This window comes from Phyllostomus hastatus, unplaced genomic scaffold, assembly GCF_019186645.2.
Source record: "Phyllostomus hastatus isolate PE091 unplaced genomic scaffold, TTU_PhHast_1.1 phas_contig_495, whole genome shotgun sequence".
Classification (NCBI taxonomy): Eukaryota; Metazoa; Chordata; class Mammalia; order Chiroptera; family Phyllostomidae; genus Phyllostomus; species Phyllostomus hastatus.
Genome location: NW_025333895.1, coordinates 9,827,937 through 9,853,544, shown reverse-complemented (window position 1 = coordinate 9,853,544; position 25,608 = coordinate 9,827,937). Strand labels below are relative to the sequence as shown.

At 63.7% G+C, this 25,608-nt stretch overlaps 2 protein-coding genes across 7 annotated transcripts in view; both read left to right on the top strand.

Annotated features, from left to right (window-relative positions):
* Positions 1-8,505, top strand: part of PNPLA7 (patatin like phospholipase domain containing 7) — a 36,496-nt gene extending 27,991 nt beyond the window's left edge. For both annotated transcript variants that reach the window (XM_045846139.1, XM_045846138.1), the window contains exons 22-35: positions 207-270; positions 528-696; positions 1,697-1,879; positions 2,168-2,286; positions 3,418-3,574; positions 5,165-5,281; positions 5,390-5,459; positions 6,113-6,229; positions 6,628-6,776; positions 6,951-7,103; positions 7,223-7,333; positions 7,703-7,787; positions 7,964-8,070; positions 8,163-8,505. In XM_045846139.1, coding sequence (XP_045702095.1) covers positions 207-270; positions 528-696; positions 1,697-1,879; positions 2,168-2,286; positions 3,418-3,574; positions 5,165-5,281; positions 5,390-5,459; positions 6,113-6,229; positions 6,628-6,776; positions 6,951-7,103; positions 7,223-7,333; positions 7,703-7,787; positions 7,964-8,070; positions 8,163-8,261 — 1,700 coding nt within the window. In that variant the 3' untranslated portion in view covers positions 8,262-8,505. The remainder of the gene's footprint in view (positions 1-206; positions 271-527; positions 697-1,696; positions 1,880-2,167; positions 2,287-3,417; positions 3,575-5,164; positions 5,282-5,389; positions 5,460-6,112; positions 6,230-6,627; positions 6,777-6,950; positions 7,104-7,222; positions 7,334-7,702; positions 7,788-7,963; positions 8,071-8,162) is intronic.
* A 710-nt stretch (positions 8,506-9,215) lies between these two features.
* On the top strand, positions 9,216-17,890 carry NSMF (NMDA receptor synaptonuclear signaling and neuronal migration factor). Of its 5 annotated transcripts, none has more exons than XM_045846140.1 (16): positions 9,216-9,447; positions 9,796-9,857; positions 10,479-10,979; positions 12,110-12,191; positions 12,911-12,916; positions 13,226-13,294; positions 14,143-14,195; positions 14,696-14,785; positions 15,263-15,387; positions 15,662-15,745; positions 15,840-15,873; positions 15,966-16,036; positions 16,179-16,258; positions 16,407-16,509; positions 16,753-16,828; positions 17,073-17,890. In XM_045846140.1, the coding sequence occupies exons 1-16, from the start codon at positions 9,377-9,379 to the stop codon at positions 17,168-17,170; spliced, it is 1,605 nt and encodes a 534-aa protein (XP_045702096.1). In that variant the 5' UTR covers positions 9,216-9,376; the 3' UTR covers positions 17,171-17,890. The 5 variants fall into 5 exon arrangements, with proteins under 5 accessions (XP_045702096.1, XP_045702097.1, XP_045702099.1 ...); XM_045846141.1 differs by having other exon boundaries at positions 14,696-14,789; positions 15,267-15,387; XM_045846143.1 differs by lacking the exon at positions 13,226-13,294.
* The last annotated feature ends 7,718 nt before the right edge of the window (positions 17,891-25,608 follow it).

Below are 25,608 nucleotides of genomic sequence, written 5' to 3'. Positions count from 1 at the left end.
CTCTGCACCCACTTCTCACCATGCAGACCCACCTGCCCAGAGGCGCCCCTCAGGCCACAGGCACTCCGTTGTTGACAGGTCAAGGCCAGCCGCAGCTTCCAGGAGGGGCAAACGTGCTGGGGGAGTGGCTGCTCCTGTGGACGGCCTCGCTGCCTTGGAGGCGGGCCGCCAGGGAAGTTTCCCGTGACCCGAGGCTCTGTTTCCAGGCCCAGTCCTGCTGCTGACCAGCGACAACATAAAGCAGCGCCTCGGCTCTGCGGCTCTGGACAGGTAGCCCCGCCTGCTCGTCACAGACCGCCCGGCTCCCGGCCAGCCCCGGCACAGCCTGGAAACGTGCCTTGTGTCTGCACCCCACCGGGCCCTGCACCCCCACCGGGCCCTGCACCCCACCGGGCCCTGCACCCCCGTGCCTGTGCCCCCATACCCACGGGGCCCCGTGTCTGCCCTTCATGTCTGCGGCCCTTTTGTCTGTACCCCAGCTTGTCCTCGCGCCACCTTGTCGAGGACCCCCCGTCTGTGTCTTCCAGTATCCACGAGTACAGGCTGTCCAGCTGGCTGGGGCAGCAGGAGGACATCCACAGGATCGTGCTGTACCAGGCAGACGGCACGCTCACGCCCTGGACCCAGCGCTGCATCCGGCAGGCGGACTGCATCCTCATCGTGGGCCTGGGGGAGCAGGAGCCCACCGTGGGCGAGGTGGGTGGGACAGAGCCGCGGGAGTGGGGCTTCAGTGGTGGGGCCAGGCGTTGGTTGGGGGCGGAAAGTGGGGCTGTAGGCAGGGCAGGTCCTTGCGGCGGCGGCCGCTCCATCCTCATGCGCACACGCACGCCAGGGAGCATCCTTCTGTTGCTCTTCCCTTTGAATGAAGTATTTCGGGAACTCGGAAAGGACGGGTAACAAGAGTTAACACCCAGCTATTACATTCGGTAGCCGTTTTAGCACAGAGCAGAGCAGCTCACGCCCCCCCCACACCCCACGGCCTCCTGTGAAGTTGGAGCCTCTGTCCGGGTTTCACACTTGTGCTGTGAGTGGGCAGCTCTGCCTTACAGGGCGAACTTTTATAGAAACAGTGCCCTATTTTTTTTTTTTTATCATTTTGAAATCTCCCTGTTTGTGAGTTCCCACCACTTGTCTGCCCTGGTCTGTGGACTGGAAGGTCATTTCCTGCATGGGCCCACCTGGCCTGGAGGGTGTGCACCTCCAGGTCCGCTGGGCTTTGCAGGAGGCCTGAGGCCGCGACCGCCCCTCTGGGCAGTGGCACTCCTGTCTCTTTCCTGCTTCGTGGGGATGAGGCGGACGCTCTTTGGCTGCCATCTTCCATCTCCTTCCGCTTTCCGTCAGTGCTCTCGTCTGGAGCTTCTGCCCCCATCCTGGTGTAGCCAGAAGTCCCTCCTCGGGGACGCAGGTCCCTGCTCCCCGAGGAATGAGCCTCCCTTGCAAGGGAGTGTTTGCGAAATTCATCATCTGAGGTTTCTGCGTATGTGCAAGGGGCCGTGTTCCAGGAGGCGGCCCGTGCACCACGTGGCGGGGTCAGCGGTGGGGAGACACAGCCTGGTGGGCGGGGGGGGGGGGGGAGTGGCAGAGGGCTCCACAGCCCAGCTGGTGTACAGAGCCGGGGTGCCACCTGGTCGCCACAGCGGCATCCAGCCCCATCCCGGCCTTTAGGCTCCCCTGACTGCAACTCTGCTCCCCGCAGCTGGAGCGGATGCTGGAGAGCGCGGCTGTGCGTGCCCAGAAGCAGCTGGTCCTGCTGCACCGGGAGGACGGACCCGCGCCCGCGCGCACCGTCGAGTGGCTTAACATGCGCAGTTGGTGCTCAGGCCACCTGCACCTGCGCTGCCCGCGCCGCGTGTTCTCCCGGAGGAGCCTGCCCAAGCTGGTGAGGCGCCCGTCTCCCCGTGCTGCTGCAGCCAGCGGAGCTGCTGCTCCCTGTAGAAGCGAGTGCAAACCCCGAGGCCCCGTCCCTGGGGGCGGGGAAGCACAGCCCACCTGCCCCCAGATCCGCGCCTGGAGTCTGTGCCTGCAGCGCTCTCCACCCTTGGGCCAGGGTTTCGGCCGGGGTTGGGGCTTCCTGTGCCCCTGGGGCTGCCGAGGGGGCTGGCCGGTGGGTGTCGGACAGCAGAGGGGTCCGGCGAGCAGCCCAGCCCCTGCCGCTGGCATCCCTCAGGTGGAGCTGTACGAGCGGCTCTTCCAGAAGCCCCCAGATCGGCACTCGGACTTCTCCCGCCTGGCGCGGGTGCTGACGGGAAACGCCATCGCGCTGGTGCTCGGAGGCGGCGGAGCCCGGTGAGTGCCGCCGCTTCCCATGCTCTGGGCATGCGTGGCCCCCTGGCGTGAGTGTGCGCATGCGCCCTCGGGCTCAGCGCTCGTGGCCCCGCGGTGCCGCCCTCGGGCGGATGGTTCCTGGCGGGGTCCGGAAGCTTCCGCTGCGTTGTCTTACTTGTAACCTCTGAGTGACCTTCCCCGGGCTCAGCGGGCTGTCCCTATTCTCACCCCTTCGGCGGAGTGTCGGAGTGCGTGGCGGCGGGGCCGGTGCTCCGGTTTCCGTTATTGTGGCGCCCAGCTGTCCTCCCGCGGCGCTGGTCACGGTCGCAGTTGCCGTGTGCTCAGTGCCCTGGGCGTCGCGGTCCGGCCCGGCCCCTCTGCCCTCGCTGTGCCAGAGCTCCGGGCCGCTGCAGGGACTTCCGCTCGGTGCAGATCCGCAGCCTGCCCTTCTGAGCGGGCTTCTGTCCCTCAGCGTGGCCCGTTCTGGGCTGGCCCCGTGCAGCCCGGCGCGGGGCTTCCCCCGGGGCCTGCTCACGGCCGCTGCACACCCGGCACGGCTTCCGGCCGCGCCCCCTCCACGCGTTTCCGCCCCTCCGCAGGGGGCGCCGGAGGGGGGGCTTCCGCCCCGGGGTCCATGGACTCGTGGTGCACAGCCACCTGGTGCCTCCGGCCCTCTTCAGTCGTCTGCTGTCCGGTGTCCTCCGGCCGTGCTCGCGCGGTCTTCTCTCGTGCCCGTTATTTCTGCGAGTGGGGGCATCGCGTGAGAAACGGGAAGAGTCGCTGGCGGCTCGGGGCGACCACGCTCGTCGGTCTCTGGCTTTCCCACCCCTCTGGGGGCTCCTCTGTGTGCCCTTCACGCTGACCTCCGAACCCCCTTTCGGGTGGGCCTGGACTCTGTCCCCCGCCCCTTCCGTGTCTGCCCCGAGCCGGCTGAGCTGCACAGGGCCCGGAGCTGGCGGGCCTCGCGGGCGCCAGGGTGGCACGGGGCGCACGCATGTCAGCGGTCCCGCTGTGCGTCGTCTGGGCAGGAAGGAGCTGGGCATCTCCGAGGAGTGGGCGGGGCCGGGCCGGGCCGGGCCGGCCTGTGGGGCACAGTGGCGCCGGGCCTGGTGGCAGCGCTCACTGCCTGCCCTCCGCCCCCGGGCGGCACAGAGGCTGCGCCCAGGTCGGCATCATCCGAGCCCTGGCGGAGTGCGGCATCCCCGTGGACATGGTCGGAGGGACGTCCATCGGGGCCTTCATGGGCGCCCTGTACGCGGAGGAGCGAAACTACAGCCAGATTCGGATCCGGGCCAAGCAGTGGGCTGAGGTAGGGGCCTCCGCTCTCCTAGGGCTCAGGGCAGTGGGGTAGGAGGGCACTGGGGCCACTGGCCCTGCGTGCGGCTCAGCTGGGCTCCAGGCTCAGGGCGGGGCTTGCAGTGGGGAGGGGTGCATAGGGGCTGTGGCCACTTCAGTGTTTGGGGGGCTGGCCCTGGTTGGTGCCTAGTCTCAGTTTATAAAGGTACGTGAGGGCAGCATGGAGAGGTACACGTCACCCACGGTTCCCCTGGAAATGAGAGGCACGGCCCACCCCACAGGGCCACTGGGGAGCACCAGTGCCCCCCAGGAGGCGGGGAAGAGCCCTTCCTGGCGTGTCTGTGGGAATGGCAGGCTCAGCAGTTTACGATCAGCACCTCCAGTGGGCTGGGGACACGGGGGCTGTGCCCAGTTGTCTGGTCCCTGGACTGGGGTCAGTTGGGCTGGGGAATGGTGGCCTGCTGTGAGATTTGGTTAAGGGGTGGGGGGCTGCGCATCCGTCAGTTTGCGAGAAAGATGCCCCTAGGGCAAGCCCTGCGCCCTCTCTAACAACTAGGCAGCCCTGGGGCGCAGTCCCTCCCCACCCCAGTCTGTAAGACCCCAAATGCCAGGGCACCAGGGACACAGAAAATGTCGTCTGCACCTGGCCCCATGATCGATGAAGGCGGCCAGCAAGTCCAGGGGCTGAGGCCTGGCTGGAGCAGAGGGGCGCAGCACGGGAGGGGCTAGGCCACTGCCTGCCTCACTCTGGCTCTGCCTGTTTTCAGGCCAAAACCATAAGTGGGATCAAAGCTATTCGCATTCCCCTTTGAAAGAACGGGAGGCCGGCAGTCCCCCGCACAGGCGCTCTGAGGGTGCTGTCACAGGGACCCCCCCTTTCCTGAGCCTGCGGCCCTCAGTGGCTGCTCCATGGAGGGGCCCGGGGCCCAGCCAGCCAAGTCACGAGGGTCAGCCTCCAAGAACAGCAGCCACAGGGGGCACTGTGCGGCTCAGCCCCAGGGAGGGTCTGTCCCAGGCCTCTTCCCACCCGCCCCTGCCTGTCTGGTGCAGATGTGGGAACCACCAGGGAGCTTTGGGCCTCGCTGTCCCGAGGGGGCCTCACGGCCTGTGTCCCCCGCCACGCCTCGGGGGTGGGTGGTCGTGGGGGCCACAGGGCTTGTCTCTGGGCCCTCCGGCACAGGGCCGGGCTGACTGTGGAAGACTCTGGGCAGGGCCCACGCCGTCCTGGGTCCCTGTCCCCAGGAGCACGTGTGCCCCTGACGAGGTCTGCACACCTCCCACTGTGGGCACCTGGGGACGGGCGGGAGCTTGCCCCGGGACGGAGGCCGAGGCAGGAGCTCCCGCTGCTCACTGACCGTACCCCATCCACCCCAGGGGTCAGCGACGCCCCCTTGGGACCTCCAGGCATGCTGCTCACACCCCGGTGTTCCCTCCCCCAGAGACCCCACCCCCAAGGGTGCTTCCCGACACCCTTGTTCTGTTTAGGGAAGGATGCGCAGGTGCCCGTGTCCCTGCGCCCTGCGGGAGGCAGGCTCTTGCCGGGTCCCGGAGGACCACCTGCCACCTGAGTCACCAGGTGGGCTTCGCTGTGCCCCCCACTCAGGACATGACATCGATGGTGAAGACCGTGCTGGACCTGACCTACCCCATCACCTCCATGTTCTCGGGCGCCGGCTTCAACAGCAGCATCTGCAGCGTCTTCAAGGACCGGCAGATCGAGGTGCTGCGCTGGCCTGTGCTCCCCGCTCAGGCCCCTCCTGTCCCCTCGCCTCGCCCCTCAGCCCAGCCCGGCGGCCAGGAGACCCCGCTGAGCCCCCCTCCCCCGCAGGACCTGTGGCTCCCCTACTTCACCATCACCACCGACATCTCGGCCTCGGCCATGCGGGTCCACACGGACGGTGAGCGCCTGCCCCCGGCGGGGGCTCCTGCGCGGGGCCCCTCCCGGGGCAGAGGAGAGCCCGGGGGCTCCGTGAGTGCGGGGGTCCGAGCACAGAGATGCTGTGTGGTGCCCACGACGGGCAGGGTGTTGGGGAGACAGCCAGGAGCCCAGAGGCCCCCGGAAGGCCAAAAGGAAAGACTCTGGGAGGAGGAGGTGACGTGTGAACGGGGTGGAGAGTGAGCGAAGGGCGCACTCAGGTCATGGGGGTAGCTGGTTGGTGCTGGCTGTGGGCGAGACCACAGTGGGCCTGAGGGGGGCGCTGCGCTGCAAGTGGCACCGAGGCCTGGTCCCGGCGGTGTTTCTGGAGCTGCTGGAGTGTGTCTGCAGCTGTGGGGCGGGGGGCGGGGCTGGCTGAAGGCTTGGCACCTGGTGTTGGCGCCCGGCATTGGCACGTGGAGGCGCCCTGGGGTGCGCCTGGCTTTCTCGGGCTTTGGGGAGGATGACGTCTGGGTGTGGCCGGGCCCAGTGCTCTGGCCAGAGACGGGACATGTAGGCCCGGACCCCTCGCAGGCCGGGCGTGAGCCGGGGGCGCAGGGCAGGAGCGAGAGGCCAGGGAGGCTCCTCCTGGCCTGGGCACGTGCGGCAGCCTCCCCGCCCTTTGGACCCTCCCAGGCTCCCTGTGGAGGTATGTGCGGGCCAGCATGTCCCTGTCGGGCTACATGCCCCCCCTCTGCGACCCCAAGGACGGACACCTGCTGATGGATGGGGGCTACATCAACAACCTCCCAGGTACTGCCGCCTCCGCCTCCGCTCCCGCAGCGCTGGCGCACGTTTCCTTCGGCGTGTGCCAAGGGAAATTGCAGGCTGGCGCGGAGCGGAGAGCGCGCGCGCACGCGCACACCGGGGCGCCGGGAGTCCAGCATATGGCTCGTTTGTCAGCTCGGCGGCGCTCAGAGCCAGGGCCAAGGAGAGGCAGGGAGCAGCTCCCTCCTGTCTGCGACCACAGTGGGAACTAACAGCCCGCAGGCGTCGGGCGTGCGGTGGGGGGGGCCCCCTCTTGGGCACACCTGTCACCTGTTGGACAGTGCCGAGCACTGCGCTGGCCTCAGGGTCTGTCGGGCAGGTTCTGTTCCCACCTGGGGCACCGCGTGGCTGTCCCAGTGGTGACAGGGCTGCCTCTTTCCCAGCGGACGTGGCCAGGTCAATGGGGGCAAAGGTGGTGATAGCCATCGACGTGGGCAGCCGGGACGAGACGGACCTCACCAACTACGGTGACGCGCTGTCTGGGTGGTGGCTGCTGTGGAAGCGCTGGAACCCCTTGGCCACCAAAGTCAAGGTGGGGGCGCAGCCTGGGTTTGGCGGGCCTGCCTCCACTCCTCGCAGCCTCCCCACAGCTCCTGCTCGCCGGGCCCGGCTCTGGGGGAGGGCTGGGGCGGAGCTACATCTCCCTTGGGGCGGGGCGGGGCGACGCGACCCAGGGCGTGAGACGCAGGCAGCTGTGCCGCGGCAGGTGTTGAACATGGCGGAGATCCAGTCGCGCCTGGCCTACGTGTGCTGCGTGCGGCAGCTGGAGTCGGTGCGGAGCAGCGACTACTGTGAGTACCTGCGCCCGCCCATCGACAGCTACGGCACCCTGGACTTCGGCAAGTTCACCGAGATTTGCGTGAGTGGGGGCGGGGCATGAGGGCCAGTGCGGTGCGGTGTCTGCTGTCTCTTCCCGACCCCTGCCCTCTGAGCACGGGAAGTGGGCCCAGCACCCGCCCCGGTCCCCTCTGTGTGCAGGAGGTGGGGTACCAGCACGGGCGCACGGTGTTCGGCATCTGGGCGCGCGGCGGCGTGCTGGAGAAGATGCTGCAGGACCGGCAGGGCACGAGCAAGATGAAGGCAGGCGATGTGAGTGCCCCGTGGGCGCCCCTCTCCTGGTCCCCTCCTGTGCCCTGCCCTCCTCCGCGCCACCCGAGCAGGCGCCCTGCTCCCTGCAGCCCCTCCGAAGGGCCTCCTGGGCAAGAAGACCGAGTCAAAGGCAGGCAGCAGCTCTGGGGGCTGCCTCCCAGCCTCCGGGTCCCTCTCCAATCCTCCCTACAGGATGGTGGTCTCCGTGGGGGTCTGCTCAAGACTCCGCCTGTCTTTCCAATCCCTGCCCCTACTCTGGGGGCTGGGGATCCTCAGCAAGCTAGGGCCACAGGGGCCACGGAGGGGCTGCGGCAGGGGTGCGGGGAGCAGTGGCTTGGGCTGGATGTGTCCTCCGGCCGCCCCCTGCAGGTCCTCACCTGCCCCAATGCCTCCTTCACCGACCTCGCGGAGATCGTGTCGCGCATTGAGCCCGCCAAGGTGGCCGTGGTGGACGGTGAGTCGGCCGCTCGGGACCCGTGCCCACACAGCCGAGGGTGCTGGCGGCAGTGTCCCGGGCCCTCGGCACACGCAGCAGGCCCCCGGGACCTGGTGGCTGGGGGTGGGGACCTGTCTGCCCGTGCAGGACGACTCCTGCCCTGGGGAGGGACCGACAAAGCCCCTTCTGCCCAGACGAGTCCGACTCCCTGACCGAGTGCGAGGAGGGGCTGCCGGACGGCTCCCCGGAGGAGGCCTATGCGGACTTCCAGAGTGCCCCTGCGGACGCGGGCTCTGACTCGGTGAGCCGCCTGCACCCACTGGCTCTGGGGGTCCCCCGCCCGGGGCCGGTCCTCCAGCTCGTCCCCACCTTGACGGTGCGGTCTGCTTCCAGGAGGACGAACCCTCGCTTCGCCACCAGCACGCCCATCTGGATTCCCCTAGGCCGCCCCAGGACGCCTCGGCCCCCGGGCGCCCTGACCCGGAGGGGTAGAGGCCCCCTCGGAGGCCCGCTGAGGCCCGTACACCTGTGGGCCTGTGTCGGACCCCACGGCTCCCGGGGCAGGGGACCCGGCCGGGGCGCGGGGCTGCACGGGTGTGGCGGCCTCCCTGCACTGGCGCTCCTGCGCACACGGTGGCCCTGGGGGCTGCCAGCCCAGCAAGCCCCAGGGCCTCTGAGAGACATCGGAGCCCAGATGCTTCCGCCGAGCGTGTCAATAAAGGCAGACGTGATTGTGTGGGGTGTCCTGCCTGTGCTGAGGTCCTTGTGGCAAAGGGCGACGCCAAGAAGTGCCTGACTGGAGCCAGAGAGGCGCTGGCCCCACGCTGGCCCGGAGGAGAAGGGCCGCATGCCTGGGGCCCCGGGTGGGCGTGGCCTTGCCTGCCCTCCTGGGAGCGCGCCATGTGGGGACTGTGGGGCCCCAGACACCCCACTGCTGGGACTTGAGAACCCTGGGCAACAAGCTCCGGGCAAAGCAGGGAGGGCGCCTGATGTCTGGGGTGAGCTGGGGTCCCCCAAGCCAAGGATGAGCCTCTGAGATCTGTCACTGGGACACACAGATGCTCCCAAGATGTGGGACGCCCACACTTGCTGTCCCCCGTCTTTAAATAGTGCCGGCGTTGGGGGAGCTTTTGTACAAAAAGAGGGAGAACTGCTGGCCCAGAGACTTTGGACCCCACCGTTGCTGCCAGTCCCCAAGCGGGGGATAGGAGTCTGCGCGGGGCAGGGAGACCCTGACCCCGGGCCTGGGACCGCGCGGAGACGGGACTGCCTGCCTCCAGGTCCCTGAGCGCCCGGGAGGCCGCGCCGCCGCCGCCGCCGCCCGGCCCCGCCATACCCCGGGGTGTTGGGGGAGCTGCCACCGAGGTCCTGACGCTCAGGGGACCAGAGCCCCGCGCTCACTGACGTCATGGAAAACGCCCCGCCCCTGACGTAGCGGTGGGCGGAGCGGCTCCCGGGTCCTGGCCGCGGTGCCGGGTGCGGGACGTGGAGGGCCCGGCGCGGCCATGCGGGTGCCCGGCCGGAGCCCCTGCGCCGCGCGGCTGCCCCGGCGGAGGCGGCGGGCGCGGGGCGCGCTCTGAGGCCGGGGATGTGCCGCCGCCTCAACCATGGGCGCCGCCGCCTCCCGGAGGAGGGCGCTGAGGAGCGAGGCCATGTCCTCTGTGGCGGCCAAAGTGCGGTGAGCGCTCCGGCTGCGCCGGCTCCCCGCCCCCACCCCGCCCCCGCGGGCGCCCTCCCGGAGACCTCACCCCCGCGTGTGCGGGGTGACAGGTGCCCCCCAGGACCTGGCCAGGGCCGCTCTGCAGGTGTAGCCACAGGGCAGTGGGACCCCAGGGTCCGGGTATCCACGACCCGCCTGCCCCAGGCTCTTTGCGTTGGGTGGGAGTGCCTGCCCTGGGGGACCCTGACCCCTCCCTCGCCGGGGCTGGGGCCTGGGTGGGGACCCACGCTCCTGTGCGGGCGAGGCGAGGTGGGGGGGTGTTGGGGGGTACTGTGCACTGACGGCGCCCCGCTGTCCGCCCTTCAGAGCCGCCCGAGCTTTTGGCGAGTACCTGTCCCAGAGTCACCCTGAGAACCGGAACGGTGCAGGTAGGGGCTCGGGAGGCATTGCCGCGGTGGGGTCCGTCCACAGCCCCCATCCTTCGGGCTGGGCCGCTGCCCCTGCCCCTGCTCCAGGCCGGCTGGCGCGCCCTGGGCGCTGTGGGGGTGAGCCCAGCAGCTGCCTTGCCGGCCAGCTTCCTCGTCCCCCTGCCTGGCCTGGCCCAGAGCCCCAGCAGGAGCTCCAGTCACCCATCACCATGGCACCCACCCAGCCTGGGCCGTTGGCATGGCAACAGGCCTCCTGGCACCCCCCAGGGTTGGCACCACTGTCTCTGGGGGCCAGCTGGTCGGGGGGAGGGGAGACGTTGGCATTGGGCACAGGAGCACGGTGGCAGGCTAGGAGGGGGTCTGCTCCTTCCTGCCCCCCACCACCCACGCACACAAGGAGGGGCTCGGGGCCCAGAAAGGAGGCAGGGGGAGCCTCTGGGAGGAGCTCAGGGACACAGGTTCTGAAGGCGCAGGGACGAGAGTTGGGTCAGCAGGGCCGGGGACAGCCCCAGGCCCCACGCTGGGCCGGGCACCCGCCGGGTCTTTCCTGCGCTCCGAGCACCGGGAAAGTGGGAGGGCAGGGCCTTCGGGCCGCAGGCTCACCTCCGGCCTCTTCCCCAGACCACCTGCTGGCGGACGCCTATTCTGGCCACGACGGGTCCCCGGAGATGCCGCCACCCCCCCAGAACAAGCGCCGCCTCTCCGTCCTCTCCGACGGCCGCTGCGAGGGCAGCCTCTCCGAGGAGGCGGTCCTGGGGCGGCCGGCCGGGGAGGGCCCCCAGTCGCGCGTGTACACCATCTCGGGGGAGCCGGCCCTGCTGCCCAGCCCCGAGGCCGAGGCCATCGAGCTGGGCGTGGTGAAGGGGCGGCGCGGCCGGGAGCAGCACCCCCACCGCCACGGCCAGCCTCTGCGTGCCAGCCCCGGCGGCAGCTGCGAGGACGTCAGCACGCCCTGCCAGAGCTGGGCCGGCAGCCGCCAGGGCTCCAAGGAGTGCCCAGGGTGCGCCCAGCTCGGCCCGGGCCCCTCCCCTCGGGCCTTCGCGCTGGACCAGCCTTCGCTGCCCCCGACCGGCGGCCGCCGCAAGAAGCTGGAGAGGATGTACAGCGTGGACCGCGTGTCTGGTGAGGGGCATGTGGCGGGGTGGGGAGGACAGGCGGAGTGCTGGTGCCGGCGTCTGCCGGCAGCAGCCACCATGAAGCCTGGACAGGTGGAGGGTGTCCAGGTCACAGCGTGCAGGTTGGGTCCTGCTGTCCTGTCCCATGCCCCACGGTTGGCTTTGGCCGTGCGAGTACCAAGTCAGTCAAAGAGGGCTTCCTGGAAGAGGGGGCCTTGGAGGCTCTTGAGAATTGAGCAGGCAGAAAATGTGGCTTAGTTGGAAGGCTGGGCTGCCTCTGGGTAGTCCTGGGGCCCAACCCCTGCCCCAGGCCCACCAAGCAGAGCTCCGCTTACCTCAGGGCACACACAGCTGTTTGGGGCCTGGCCAGCCAGTGGGCCTCTCCCTAGGATTGTCTGGTTGTGTGGGGGCTGGGGACCCAGAGGCCTGCCGTGTCTTGCAAAGGCCTCCCTGGGGCGGTCAGGCAGCCCTGTGCCCCTGGCTCTGAGGTCACTTGCTGAAGAGCAGGGTTCTAATCAGCTGAGCTGCCGCATCCCCCGAGGACACCTGCTGGGCTTCCGAGTCCGAGGTCGGCCTAGGTGTCAGGGTGCAGGCCTGGGGTGTGGGCAGTTCCCGTCCACAACCTCCTGCTCCTCTAAGCGATACAGGCAAGGGCTTGGGTGGGGGTCCGGGTGAGAGAGGTGAGCCGATTCAACCCTCTCCCTCCTCCATCCTCCTCTAGGAGTTGTAGGGTCTCCGTGCTCCCCGAAGGCCTTCCCCTAACCCTCCTGGAAAGGTTCGGGGAAGGGCAGGTCTGGCTGAGCTTACTCCAGAGCATTCTCGCAGCGGAGAAGGCCCTGGAGCCCCTAGGAGGGGTGTCAGCCATTGTCCCTGCTGGGCCCTCCCTCCCAAAGGGAGACTGACCCTTCCCGAGAACAGGCTGTGCTCCCAAAGGAGCGGTCCTCTCTGTGGGCAGCCCAAGGGGAGCCAAGCAAGGACCAGCAAAGCGTCACCACGCCACCGAGCTCTCTGGGCCCCAGTGGCTGGGGCATGTGTGGGCGCATGTCACCTCGTGGCCCCACTGGCTCGGCCCCAGCACCCCCGTCCCCAGGAGGACCCGCAGGCCACCCTGGCTACTGCTCCCTCGGTCTCTTCCAGATGGCAGCCACACCCCCATCCGCACCTGGTTCCCCAAGGAAAGCCTGTTCAGCTTCCAGACAGCGACCACAACTATGCAAGCGTGAGTCCCAGCCTGCCTCGCGGGGGGCCCGGGCGGGGCCTCCTCCCGGACCCGCCCCTGCCTCTGCCCTGGGGCCTCCTGGCTGGCTGTTTCTGAGCAGCCTGCGTGCCCAGGTGTGGCGCTGGCCTGAAGGAAGGCACGGCCAGCTGCTCTGCCAGCCCTCGCCCTCCCCCGTCCCTCACGGTTCCTCTTGTCTGTTTGTCCTGTCTTGTCTGTGGGGCGAGCTGGAGGCTGCAGCCCAAGGTCACCAGTGGGGGCGGCTCTCCTGGGCCTGTGTCACCCAGCTCTGCCCTCACACAGGCCCCAGACGGGCAGCCTGCTGGTGCCCCCGTGCACCAGGAGAGACCCGCATGGGCCACACACATCGGGGTCTCCGGTTCTGGGGTTCCTTCTGGGGGGCAGCACCCTTGGCTGTAGTGTGCCCCACACTGAAGACAGCCCCAAGGCACAGGCTGCCGCCCTGAGCACAGGAAGTGGTGCCCTCAGGCCCCAGGGCCGGCAGGTGCAGCACCTGGCAGCCGGGGCCGTGGTGACTGCAGGGTCCTCTGCCCTCTCAGGGGCTGGCCACAGCGTTCAGTGCTCCTCTGGCACCCGGGCACTCGTGAGGGACTCTGAGCCGAGCACAAGGAGGGAACTGACCACTGGGAGTGCGGGGGGCTGAGGGGTGGAGGCTCACTGTGTCTTCTCTCTCACGCTGCCCCTTCCGGCCGCGCCGCCAGCATCTCGTAAGTACTCTGTGGGACCTCGAGCCTAAGGGCGCACGGCTGTCCCCGGGCGGCCCTCCCGCCCCCGGCAGGCCTGGGCAGGCCAGGGCCCAGGGCCTAGACCGTGAGGGAGTGCTGGCTCCCGGCGGGCGCAGAGGCTGCAGTGGGCCTGCCAGGGGCCGGGCCGAGACAGGGCAAGGCAGCCAGGGCCCCTCCACCAGGCCCAGTGCCCCGGACGCCCCACCGGTCCCCGTGCTCGTGCGTCTGTCCTCTTGTGTCTGTCCCTCTGCCCGTGGCCAAGGGCAGTGCTGACTCCCGGCGGTTTCCCAGGGTGTTCAGGGGCTACGCGGAGAGGAAGCGCCGGAAACGGGAGAATGATTCCGCGTCTGTAATCCAGAGGTAGGGCCTGCCGGCCACTCGCCACCAGGGTCGTCTCTTGTCTGTGCTGGCCCGGCCTGGGCCCCCGGCCCCCGCAGCCCGGATGGGGGAAGGGTGGTGGCGACCGCTGGCCTGGCCCTGCCCTGGGGACGCGGGGGCCGGGGGAGCCGTGTGGCCTGGGCCCCCCCGGGCTTTTGTTTTGGGGGCACGTTGGCAGTTGCCTCTGGCCCTTGAAGCCCAGAGCTGTGGGGTCAGTGGCCAGGCTTACCGTCCCTGGTCCCCACCTCAGAGAGATGTCCAGGAGCTGTCTGTGCATCTCAGACACTGGGCCTTGTCAGGGCACAAAGTCTGGGGATCAAGAAGCCCTGCCTCCGAGGTGGTCCAGGAACATAGTGCTGGGGAGGGGGCATTGCCTGCAGACCCCACGTCTACCTGGGCGGGTGCAGACGGCGGCGCTGCCCAGCTGAGTGCAGGAGGAGGAGCCCTCGGCCACCTGAGGGGGGAGGCTGGCCGGGACCCAAGGAGGGACTGGGAGGGCGTGAAGTGGTGGTGGCCTGCTGGCACCCTGAGTCACCGAGGGACAGACGGTGGGGTGGCCGGAGAAGGCTTGGTCACTGTGCCTTTGGCCAGGCAGCAAAGGGGTGAGCCCTGGGAGGGTCTCGGTAGGAGAGGACTGGGTGGGGTTTGCTTCTGGGTGGGCGCCGGGCGGGTGGACGAGTTCAAGGGCGCTGGGAGAGCATCTCTCGCTAAAGAAGGGAGTGCAGGGCCGCGGGGCTGTGTCTGGCTGGGGCGGTCAAGGACAGTGAGGCCGGGGGCCGCTGCCCACCCCCTCTCCAGCCCTCGGCAGCCCCTGGTGCCTTTTTCCCCAGGAACTTCCGGAAACACCTGCGCATGGTCGGCAGCCGGAGGGTGAAGGCCCAGAGTAAGGGGGCGGGGCGCGGGGCGGGGCCTGCTTCTGGCGGGCTGGGTTTGTTTGCTGCGCGCTGTGCCGGGGGAGAGCACCCAGGTCCCAGACCCCGCCCCACACCGCTAGCGCCCCGATGCACGACTCCCCCCAGCCCTGCCCGGGACTGCAGGCTCCATCTCTAGCCCTGCCCTGGCAGCCCCCGCTCCGCCCACAGTCCCCGTTCCCGCCAGTGTCCTCGGGCTCCGCCCCTCGGACCGGCACTTGGCCTGGCCCTCCCCATCTCCGTTCCTAGTCCCACCCAGCACCTCCACATAGTCCCCAGCACCCACCACCATCCCCTGCCCCCTCCCGTGTTGGCGTCGTCCAGTTGCCCCAGCCTGGAGCTCCCAGACTGCCCCTAGTGTTCCCAAAGTCTGCCCGGGAGCCACACCCCCATCGCCGTCGGCCCAGCCCCCCTCTTGTCCCCTCAGGCCCCACCCCCCGCGCCACTAACGCGGGTTGTGCTCTCACTGCAGCGTTCGCAGAGCGGCGCGAGCGGAGCTTCAGCCGGTCCTGGAGCGACCCCACCCCCATGAAAGCCGACACTTCCCACGACTCCCGAGACAGTAGGTGTCCCGCACAGGCCAGCCCCCCACCTCCCAGAGGCTCCCCTAGGCTCCCAGGGCAGGTCCCTTGCTGAGGCAGCTTCTGCGCTTCTGCACTCTGAGCCTCAGTTTACCCACCTGAGTAAACTAGGGCGCTCCGGCACCCCTGACCTCGCGGGCAGAGCTCATGCTGTAGTGGTGCTGGGCAGTGTCACCTGGAGGCCTCTGCTCGCTGCCCGGCCAGAGGGGCTGCGATGCTCAGCTCCTCGTTGTGTCCCAGAGGGGTCCCTCCAGCCCTGCTCTGGGGCCCACTGGCCTTCCCGGTCAGGCAGCTTCTGGCTCCCAGCAGCGGCCGGTCTGGCCCCGCGCCCTCCACCACCCTGTGCTCCTCGCTGGCCTGGAGGGCTCTGCAGGGCTTGGCTCTCCAGCTCCGGCCACCACCCATCTCCCGGAGCCCCAGCTGGTGGTCCCCAGCCCAGGTGACCGCCTGCCCCGCAGGCAGTGACCTGCAGAGTTCGCACTGCACCTTGGGCGAGGCTTTTGAGGACTTGGACTGGGAGACGGAGAAGGGCCTGGAGGCCGTGGCCTGCGACTCGGAGGGCTTCCTGCCGCCCAAGGTCATGGTGAGGCCTGGCCCCTGGGCTTCTCCAGCCAGTCTGGGCATGGGGGGGGGTCCTTTGGCGCTGGGAACCCGACTCTCTGTGGCTGGGATTGACACAGCCACTGGGGGCTGCCCAGGAGGGGCGGGGGGGGCGGTTTCTCACTGGGCTCCCCTGTGGGCTGCCTGGGGGGTGTCTCCACTGCAGGGGTCTGGGGCTCGCCTCACAGGGGCTCCTGCTGCCCCTCGGCTCTGAGGCGGCCAGACCCTCCCTGAGCAGCTCTGTGTGTTGTCCCCAGCTCATCTCCTCCAAGGTGCCCAAGGCTGAGTACATCCCCACCATCATCCGCAGGGACGACCCCTCCATCATCCCCATCCTCTACGTGAGTGCCCCCCAGCCCCTCCTGTGCCCCAGGGACCGGTGGGGCTGTGGCCCGGGCGCAGCCCTGACTCAGGTGTGGCCTGTGTCTGTCCCAGGACCACGAGCACGCGACTTTCGAGGACATCTTGGGTATGTGCCCCCCATCCCCACTGTCCTTGGGGGGCTGGGGCGTGCGCAGGCTGTGGGGAGCCCTGGGGGCAGCGCTCACCCTCCTTCCCCAGAGGAGATCGAGAAGAAGCTGAACATCTACCACAAGGGCGCCAAGATCTGGAAGATGCTCATATTCTGCCAGGTAGGGCCCCGCGCCTCCCCGCTGGGGAGTGGGGTTGGGGGATGCACTGGGGGTGCCACCTCCCCGCATGTGTGTGTGCTGGGGGGGCTGCCGATGGACCCCCGGTGTGTGCAGCCTGCCAGGCTGACACCGGCTCTTGCAGGGAGGCCCGGGACACCTGTACCTGCTCAAGAACAAGGTGGCCACCTTCGCCAAAGTGGAGAAGGAAGAAGACATGATCCAGTGAGCAGGCGGGGCTGGCCCTGGGGCTGGGGGCGGTGTCCCGCAGTCCCCTCACCAGGAGGCCCCCCGCCCTGGGCCCTGGGCCGTCTCTCCTCACTCCGGGGGGCCTGGGCTGGAGACCACCGGTGACGTGCCCCTCCCTCACCAGCTTCTGGAAGCGGCTGAGCCGCTTGATGAGCAAAGTGAACCCGGAGCCGAACGTCGTCCACATCATGGGCTGCTACATCCTGGGGAACCCCAACGGGGAGAAGGTGCGGGACCCGCGGGCCCCACCCAGGCTTCTGGAGACCCCCGTCCCGTGAGAAGAGTTGACAGAATCACCCCCCACCCCCACCGCGTTTCTCCCCAGATTCCCCTCCCCCTCCCTTCGGCCTCCCAGAGAAGGCCCTTGTTGCCTTAGCCCAGCCGGTGGTGCGGGTTCTTGCCCCTCCTCGCTTCATGCCTTCCAGCTCCCACCCCTGCCCTGGACTCATGGCTCCGCTCCCTCCTTTCAGCTGTTCCAGAATCTCAGGACCCTCATGACCCCGTACAGGGTCATCTTTGAGTCCCCACTGGAGCTGTCGGCCCAAGGTGAGAGGGTCAGGCTGAGACCCAGCCCTCCGGGTGGGTGGGGCCTTGGAGGCAGCGCCCCTCCCCCAGCTCCGCCCCAAGCGAGAATCCCGCCCAGGCCGTGGCCCCGCCCCTTATGGCCCCGCCCAACCTCCAGCTGCTGCTCCCTCCGCACCCTTAGCCCCGCCCCTCTGCCCTGACCACGCCCCCTGGCCGTCTCCATCCTGAGCCCCGCCCCGCCCCGCCCCGCCCGCCCGCCCCTCAGGGAAGCAGATGATCGAGACCTACTTCGACTTCCGGCTGTACCGCCTGTGGAAGAGCCGCCAGCACTCGAAGCTCCTGGACTTCGAGGACGTCCTGTGAGGGCAGGGCCGCCGCTCGGGCCCCGGGGCGCCCGCCGGCCCTGACCCGGGCCCCTCAGGGCAGCCTCACCGCTCAGGGTCTCGGTCGAGTCCTCAGCCGGCGGGAGCACCCCGCGGCCGCAGAATAAGTGCCATTTCCTCCCGCCCCTTGTGAGCTCGTGCAGTGCGTGCGTGTCCCGGTTCCGGTCCCGGTCCTGCGCGGGCGACCCGCCGGCCCTGCCGAACCCATCACCAGCACAGGGCCGCGCCCAGCCCGGTCGGCTCGGCTCGCGTGCGGCCCTCCGCCCGCCCGGCGGAGCGGAGCGGAGCGCCCCGGGCTGGTGTCCTCCTACGGGTCCCGCGGGAGCGCGCGCCCCTTGCCCCGCCGCGCCGCGCCGCCCGAGGCGCAGGAGCCCCGCGTGCTCCCGCAGCCCGCGCTGCTGCGGCCCAGTGCGCCCTCCCGGCGGAGACAAGGCCAAGGCGCCGTGCGGGCCGGTCGGGGCTGGGCCCCGCGAGCGAGACCCTGAGGCCGCACTGGGGGCCTGGACCCCGCCTCCCGGGCGGCGGAGGGCGAGCCGCTGGTGGGTGGGGCGGCGCTCTTGTATATAGCTGGGGCTCGGGGGCAGGCCCCCCTTTGCAGAGCCTGGGCCTGGGGGCACCTGGCTGTGTCCTTGGCCGAGGGAGGGCGGGGATGTGCGGGCTCTAACCATGTACGATACCCCGTAGAGTGACCATTAAACCTGACCCTCTGCTGCGGCGGCCCGCGGTCCCTCTTCTCAGCGCCGCCCTGTGAGTCCCCCTCAGCACGGTCGTCTCCCCGGGCCCGGAGCTGCTGGGCCTGCTGCTCTGAGGGCTCGGCTCTGGGGGCTGCCTGCACGCCCCGCCTGGGTGGAGGGCGCTGGGCTTCTAGACCTCCCCAGACAAGGGCACACTCCACGAGAGGGTGGGGGGCCCGGCTCCAGGGCTCCGGGAGGGCCTGGAAGCAGGGCCAGAGGAGGGCAGGTCCTGGAGACAGCTGCGGGGAAGCAGGGCGTTTGGCCCTGGAAAGGGGCTAGGAGCGAGGGCAGGAGCTGGGAGGCGAGACACCCCCTGGCTCCAGCCGCTGAGCAGAGGACCGCCACCCCATCAGGGCCCCTGTGGTCAGCAGTGTGGCCGCAGCACAAGGCCAGGAAGTGTGACCCCAGGACCAACTGGTCTCCCTTAGTCTGTCATTCCCACACATGCCCATTGTCACCCAAGCCCTAGAGACCGAGCCGTTACAAGGCACAGCCAGGCCCGGCTGCTCAGTGGTGCCCAGTCCAGTGGCCTAGGGCCGGAGCAACTGGTGCCAGCTGGGCTCATCCGAGGCCACCAAGGGCTGAGGATGGGGAGAGGCCGCCAGTGGGTGGCATGGGTGCAGGCCGGAGGGTTACCTGCAGCCTGGGGGTACGTGGTCCTTCCCAGGGTGGATGTCATGGCCCCAGAGCAGCCCTGCTGCACCAGTTCCCAGGGCGACCCAGCTGGGGCTGGGCGGGAGAGCAGAGGGCTTGGCGCAAACTTGCATAGGTAAACTTTTAAGGACTCAGGTTTAATACCGCATACCTGTGTACATACTTTGGCTTACGAACTCTTACCACACAGTCCCATGGTTCGGGAGTCCTTTGCACCCTCAGTTCCTGAGGCCTGATGTGGCTCCCCTGCCCTGCAGGCCTGGGCTCTGCAGGGCCGCCAGAATTTCTGTTTGTACACAAAGACCAGCGCGAGCCTGCGCAGACAGAATGCTCCCCCCAAGCCCGACCCACCCACCTGAGCACTGTGTGCGCAAGGGCATGCTCACCACGTCCCCTGCAGTCCTGACCCCGGAGCAGCCAGGAGCTCGCCGGCATGGCCCTGCCCCTCGCCTGGCCTCTGATGGAGACACGGCAGTCTAGGGTTGGGGCTGCTTCCGTGTGTCTGCCCACAGTCCCGGGGGGTCAGCCGCGATAGGTGAGAGCTGGGCGTCCCCTGGCAGGAGGCTCGAGGTCTTGAGTTCTGGTTCACAAGATCCCATTCCCCTACCCGTGACCACCGAGGAGAAGCATGATGGAGGAAAACAGGGCAACCCCAGAAGGTGCTCAGGCCCAGACAAAGCACAAACACGGAAAAGCATTTTGGGGAAAGCACAAAACCAGTAGGGCGACGGCAGGCTGGGCGAGGGCAGCACAGGGGGCGACGCCACCCCAGGGTGGCCTGTCCCCCTGCCCTACTTGAGAAACGTGAACAGGCAGCAGCCAGAGGGGGTTGGGGGCGAAATGTGCACAGCATGGAGGGAGAGCAGGTGAAGGTCCCTAACGGACAAGAAGTCTCCCGTGCGCTGGTGTGGGAAAGGCGGGAACCAACGGGGAGGGTGAACGACGGTCTGAGGAGGCGGCTCGCGGAGGGCAACCCGAGCGGCCAGCACGTGCACGGAGGGCCTCGGCCCCACTCGGGACCGAGTCCAGGACAGCAGAGGGGTGAGGTGTTACCTCTTCCCTGCCGGTCTGGCAGAAAAATGTAAAAGGTGCTGGTGCCCTGTGCTGGCAAACACATGGGAGAAAGGTAACATGAACTGCTCTCGTCTTTTTGGAAAATAACCTGGCAATAACTTAAACAGAGTGAATTGTGATGAAATGGAAAGTCTGAACAGACTGATCACTAGAAGGAGATTGAATCAGTAATTAAAAACCTCCCAGAAAACAAAAGTCCAGGACCAGATGACTTCACCGGCAAATTCTATCGACATTCCAAGAATTGATACGAATCCTTGTAAAGCTATTCTTTAAACACAGAAGAGGGGGAACTCTTCCAAACACGTTTTGTTAGACCACCATTACCTCTGACACCGACACCAGGCAAGGATGCCACAAAAAAGAGAACTACAGGCCAGCATCCCTGGTGGGCTGGATGCCAAAACCCTCAACAAAGTATCGGCAAACTGAACTCACCGGCACGTTGAAAGGGTGGTTCTCTGTCCAGAGACAGGAGGATGACTGCACGTCTGCCAGAAAGTGCGATGCACCACATACAAAATTAAAGGTGCAATCATAGGGTTACCTCAACAGATGGAGAAAAACGTTTGACAAAACTCAATATCTATCGATAATTTAAAAGTCTCAGCAAAGTAGGTATATGGGGAACAAACCTCAAGGTAATAGGGGCCATATATGAGAAGCCCACAGCTAACAAGAGACTCAGTGGTGCTAAGCTGAAAGCATTTTCTCTAATATCGAGAACAAGACAAGGATGCTCTTGCCACTTTTATTGAGCACAGTGTTGGAAGTTCTAGCCAGAGCAATTAGGCAAGAAAAAGAAATGAAAGATTTCCCAATTGAAAAGGAAGAAGTAAAACTGTCTCTACTTGCAGGTGATGCAGTATTATATATAGAAAGCCCTGAAGACTTCATCAGAAACTGCTAGAACTAATAAGTTTGGCAAAGTTGTAGGATACAAAATCAATACACAAAAGTCTGTTACTTTTTTACATTAATAATGAACTATCAGAAATTAAGAAAACAATTTCATTTATAGTTGCATCAGAAAATAAAATACAGATAAATTTAACCTGGAGGGTGAAAGACGTGTATATTGAAAACTGTAAAACATTAATGACAAAAATTGAAGACACCAATAAATGAAAAGATATTCTGTGCTCATGGATTGGAAGAATTAATATTGTTAAAATGTTGACACCATGCAGAGCAATGTGCAGATTCAGTGCAATCCCTATTAAATTTCCAATGGCAATTTTTTAAAGAAAATAGAACAAACCTAAAATTTGTATGAAACCACAAAAGTCCCCAAATAGCCAAAGCAATCTTAAGAAAGGCGGACAAAGTTGGAGGCATTTCATCTCGATTTCAAACTGTGTTACAAAGTGTGGTGTTGGTGTAAAAACAGATTAGTGGACAGAGAGCGCGGAAATGAACCCGTGCATGTATATACGGTCACTTATTTGTGAGGAAGGAGCCAAAAGTAAGCAGTGGGGGAAGGGTGATCTCTTCAGTAAATGGTGGTGTGAAAACTGGGCCCCTTGTCTTACACCATGCACAAAAACTAACACAAGACGGGCTAAAGACTTGAACCTAAGACCTGAAACCATACAACAAGAAGGAAACGCAGGTGAGAGTCTCCTTGACATCAGCCTTGGCAGTGGCTGTTGAATCTGACGCCAACAGCAAAAGCAACAGGAAACACATGGGACTAAGTCAAACTGAAAAGGCTGTGCAGCAAAGGAAACCGTCAACAAAATGAAGCACAACTTACTGAACGGGAGAAAATAGTTGCAAATCGTATGTCTGGTAAGGGGCCATTCCCCAATAGAGAAGGACAATAAAAACAGTCCAGTTAAAAAATGAGCATCCCTGGCCGGGTAGCTCAGTTGGTTGGAGCATCAACCTAATGTGCCAAGGTTGCAGGTTCTATTCTCAGTCGCGACACATATAAGAATCAACCAATGAATGCATGAATAAGTGGAAGAACAAATCGATTGTCTCTCCCTTCCTCTCCAAAAAAAAAAAAAAAGTAAACTTCACCACCCAATTGAAAAAACACACAGGAAGCCCTGGCTGGTGTAGCTCAGTGGATTGAGCACGGGCTGCAAACCAAAGCATCGCAGGTTCGATTCCCAGTCAGAGCACATGCCTGGGTTGCAGGCCTCGGCCCCCAGAAACCGCACATTGATGTTTCTCTCTCTATCTCCCTGCCTTCCCTCTGTAAAAATAAATAAATAAAATCTTAAAAAAAAACCCACAGGAGATCTTGTCGGAATTTATGACAGACACCCTAGGCTAGAGTGGAGTCAGGAGGGCCTGCCTGTGGGAGGAGCCGGGAGGGCCCCACCCAGGGAGGGCCCCACCCACGTTCACAACAGAATGGCTTGTGGCCCTGCCCTTCAGCTTCTTCTTCCTCTTCATAAAATACAGTGCTTCCTCTGCTTGTTCCTCACGTGACTCCCCATACAAGATGGCAATCCTTTCTTTTTCTCAAACCCTTCCTGGTGACATAATACCTAGCTGAGTTTTGTTTGTGATGATCTGAATAGACATTTTTCCAAAGACGTACAGATTGCCAACAGGTACATGGGAAGATGCTCAGCGTCACTAATCATCAGGGAAATGCAGATGTGCCGCCTCACACCTGTTTGAATGACCGTCGTCAAAAAGGCCTGAGACAGGTGTCGCTGAAGGTGCGAGTGCGAAGGAGCCCTCGTGCCCCGTTCCGGGGACGCGGACCGACGCCACCACGATGGGGACAGTGTGTAGGCTCCTTACAAAGTTAAAGATGGAGCTGCATTATGGCCCAGCAACCCCACTTTTGATTATTTATCTGAAGAAAACAAAAACACTAATTCAAAAAGATATGCACACCCTCATTAATCACAGTAGCTAAGATACAGAAACCACCAAAATGTTCACTGATAGGTGATGAATAAAGATGTGGTCCGTGTGCGGAACTTCTTTCTATTCGGCCATAAAAAAGAAGGAAGCCTTGCCATTTGCCACAACGTGGATGGACCCCGACAGCATGGTGCTGAGACAAACACCGTGTGACCTCCTTTATGTGGAACCGGAGAGAGAAAAGCGAGCTAACGGACGGGGAGAACAGATTGGTCATTGCAATAGGTGGGGGTGACAGTGAGGGAAATGGGTGAGCTAGTTTTTTTTGTTTGTTTGAATAAATTAATGTTCTAAAATATATTTTATTGATTATGCTATTACAGTTGTCCAAATTTTCCCCCTTTTCCCCCTTTTGTCTGGCACCCCTATCCCTCTAGCAACCCCCCTCCTTTAGTTCATGTCCATGGGTCGTGCATGCAAGTTCTTTGGCTACTCCATTGCCTGTACTGTTCTCAACACCCCTGCCTATTCTGCACCTACCAACTTGTTCTTCTTAATCTCTGCTCCCTTTCCCCCCCATTCTCCCCATTCCCCCTCCCGGCAGGTAACCCTCCCTCCAAATGATCTCCATATCTATAATTCTGTTTCCGTTCTGGTTGTTTGCTTTGTTTTTTAGATTCAGTTGTTGATAGGATAGTTGTGAGTTTGTTGACATTTTAATGTTCATACTTTTGATTTGGTTTTTCTTAAATAAGTCCCTTTGTAGATTTCATGTCATAATGGCTTAGTGATGATGAACTCCTTTAAGAAAAGGCTTCCCAGACAAGACTCTTTTAGCTTTGTCTTGTCTGGGAAGCTCTTTATCTGCCCTTTCGTTCTAAATGACAGCTTTGCTGGGTAGAGTAGTCTTGGTTGTAGGTCCCTGCTTTTCATGCCTTTGAATATTTCTTGCCAGTCCCTTCTAGCCTGCAAGTTTCTTTTGAGAAATCAGCTGATCTTCTTAAGGAAACTCTTTTGTAGGTCACTCTCTGCCTTTTTCTTGTTGGCTTTGAGGTTCTCTCTTTACCTTTAATTTCTGGCATTTTAATTATGACGTGTCTTGGTGTGGTCCTCTCTGGGTCCAGCTTGTTTGGGACTCTCTGTGCTTCCTGGATTTGTATATCTGTTTCTTTTGCCAAATTAAGGGAACTTTCTTTCATTATTTTTTCAAATAAGTTTTCGATTTCTTGCTCTTCCTCTTCTCCTCCTGGCACCCCTTTGATTTGGATGTTGGTACGTTTGAAGATGTCCCAGAGGCTCCTTAGCCTATCCTTGTTTTTTTTTTAATTATTTTTTCTTCTTTCTGTTCTGATTGTTTTTTTCTTCCTTATGCTCCAAATCGCTCATTTGATTATCGGCTTCATCCCCTCCACTGTAATGTAACGTAGCCTACATTTCCACCTGGGTCTTTTTACGCCATTGAAGCACCCAGTGAGTTCCTTTGAGCATCCTGACCACCAGTGTTTTGAACTCCGCATCTGCTGGATGGCTGATCTCCATTTCGTTTAGCTCTTTTTCTGGAGTTTTGATCTGTTCTTTCATCTGGGCCATGTTTCTTTGTCTTTTCCATTTGACAGCCTTCCCGTGTTCGTTTCTGTGTAGTAGGTGGAGCTGCTTTAACTCCCTGTCTTAGTAGTGTGGCCTCCTGTGGAAAAGCACCTGTAAGTTGTGCGGGACAGAGCTTCAGGTAGCCATCAGGGCAGGGCATCCCATGTCTCCATCTGTCGTTCTCGTGGGGGAGGGCTCGCAGAGGGGAGACTGTCGCTGCCTGGCCTCTGGAGCTGGCCTCTGAAGCCTAGCACTGGCCCTGTTGCCGGTCACCTCACTTTCTCCCTTCTCCCCGCGTGTCCCTGGTGCCCCTCCAGCTATTGCCCTGGTGCTGAATCCCAGGGAGGTGGGTTTGAGTAGATTCTAAGTTGGTATGGGCCTTTAAATGGAGTTTCCTGAAAATCCGGCAGTTTCCTCCGCTGCCCCAACCCCCACTGGTTTTCACAGCCGGAAGTTATGGGAACTTATTTTCCTGGTGCTGGGACCCTGGGCTGGGTGGTCTGGTGTGAGGCTGGGATCCCGCGCTCTCGAGGTGTCCGTCCCGATGTTCACCCACCACACGTGGGTGTGGGACAGCCTGCTCCCGTCTCCCTGCCTCTCCGGGCACGTCAGCTCCTTCCTGCACGTCTCCGCCCCTCTGCCTCCCCTGCCGGTCTGGATGAGTGTGGCTTCTGTAGATCCCTGGTTGTCAGACTTCCATATGGCTCGGTTTTCTGATGGCCCTGGGTGAGAGTTGTTGTGCAGTCTGGTTGCGGTTTTTGCTGTGGTTGTGTGAGGAGTCGGAGCGTGTTTGCCTACACCTCCATCTTGATTGGAAGTCTCAAAATAAATTTTTAAAGATGTACTGGATCTTATTCTGGAAACTAGAAAATGCTGGTAAAAAATTTTAAATATCTAAATCCTTTATGAATTGTGTTCTTGGGTTGGAAGACTCAAAATTGTAAAGATATCAATTCTCTGTTAAGGGATCACAGATTTAACATAACGCCAATCAAAATTTCAGGGGTATACTTTATATACACGGAAGGGCAGAAGAATTAAAATAGCTAAAAAAAAAAAACCAGCATTGAAAAAGAAGAACAAGGCTGGAGGACTCGAACTGCAGAACATTAAGGCCGACAAGTTGGCTGCAGCGACTGAGACAGAATTGGGGATGAGGTCGCGGCAGTCGTGGGTCACAAACAGACCCGCACAAACAGGGCCGTGCGGGCGAGGGCGGTGTTTGCGAGCAGTGGGTATCGGCTGGCAGAGAGCGCGCGCGCCTCGGCCTCAGCCCCAGCCCCGCCCCTCGCGCAGCCGCGCACACCCCAGCAGCGGGTGGTTGGGTGACGCGCCCAGTGGGCGGGCGCACGCCTGGGGGCCACGAGGAGCCAGACGGCCCGAGATTAAATCCCGCACGAGACGGACGGTGTATGTGGTCGAGACACTGCGAACACGAGATGGGCGAGGCTGCCGCCGGCGTACCGCGGCGTGCTGTCCTGCTGCAAACGTGTTTTAAAAGGCAGACGGGGCGCGTAGCAGCAGAAACACACAGCACGGG

Coding starts and splice junctions, on each gene's coding strand:
- NSMF (XM_045846140.1), top strand. CDS start 9,377: ATGGGCGCCGCCGCCTCCCGGAGGAGGGCGCTGAGGAGCGAGGCCATG. Junction 15,746..15,839: donor CCATCATCCCCATCCTCTAC/GTGAGTGCCCCC, acceptor TGTCTGTCCCAG/GACCACGAGCACGCGACTTT. Junction 16,510..16,752: donor GGAACCCCAACGGGGAGAAG/GTGCGGGACCCG, acceptor CCCTCCTTTCAG/CTGTTCCAGAATCTCAGGAC.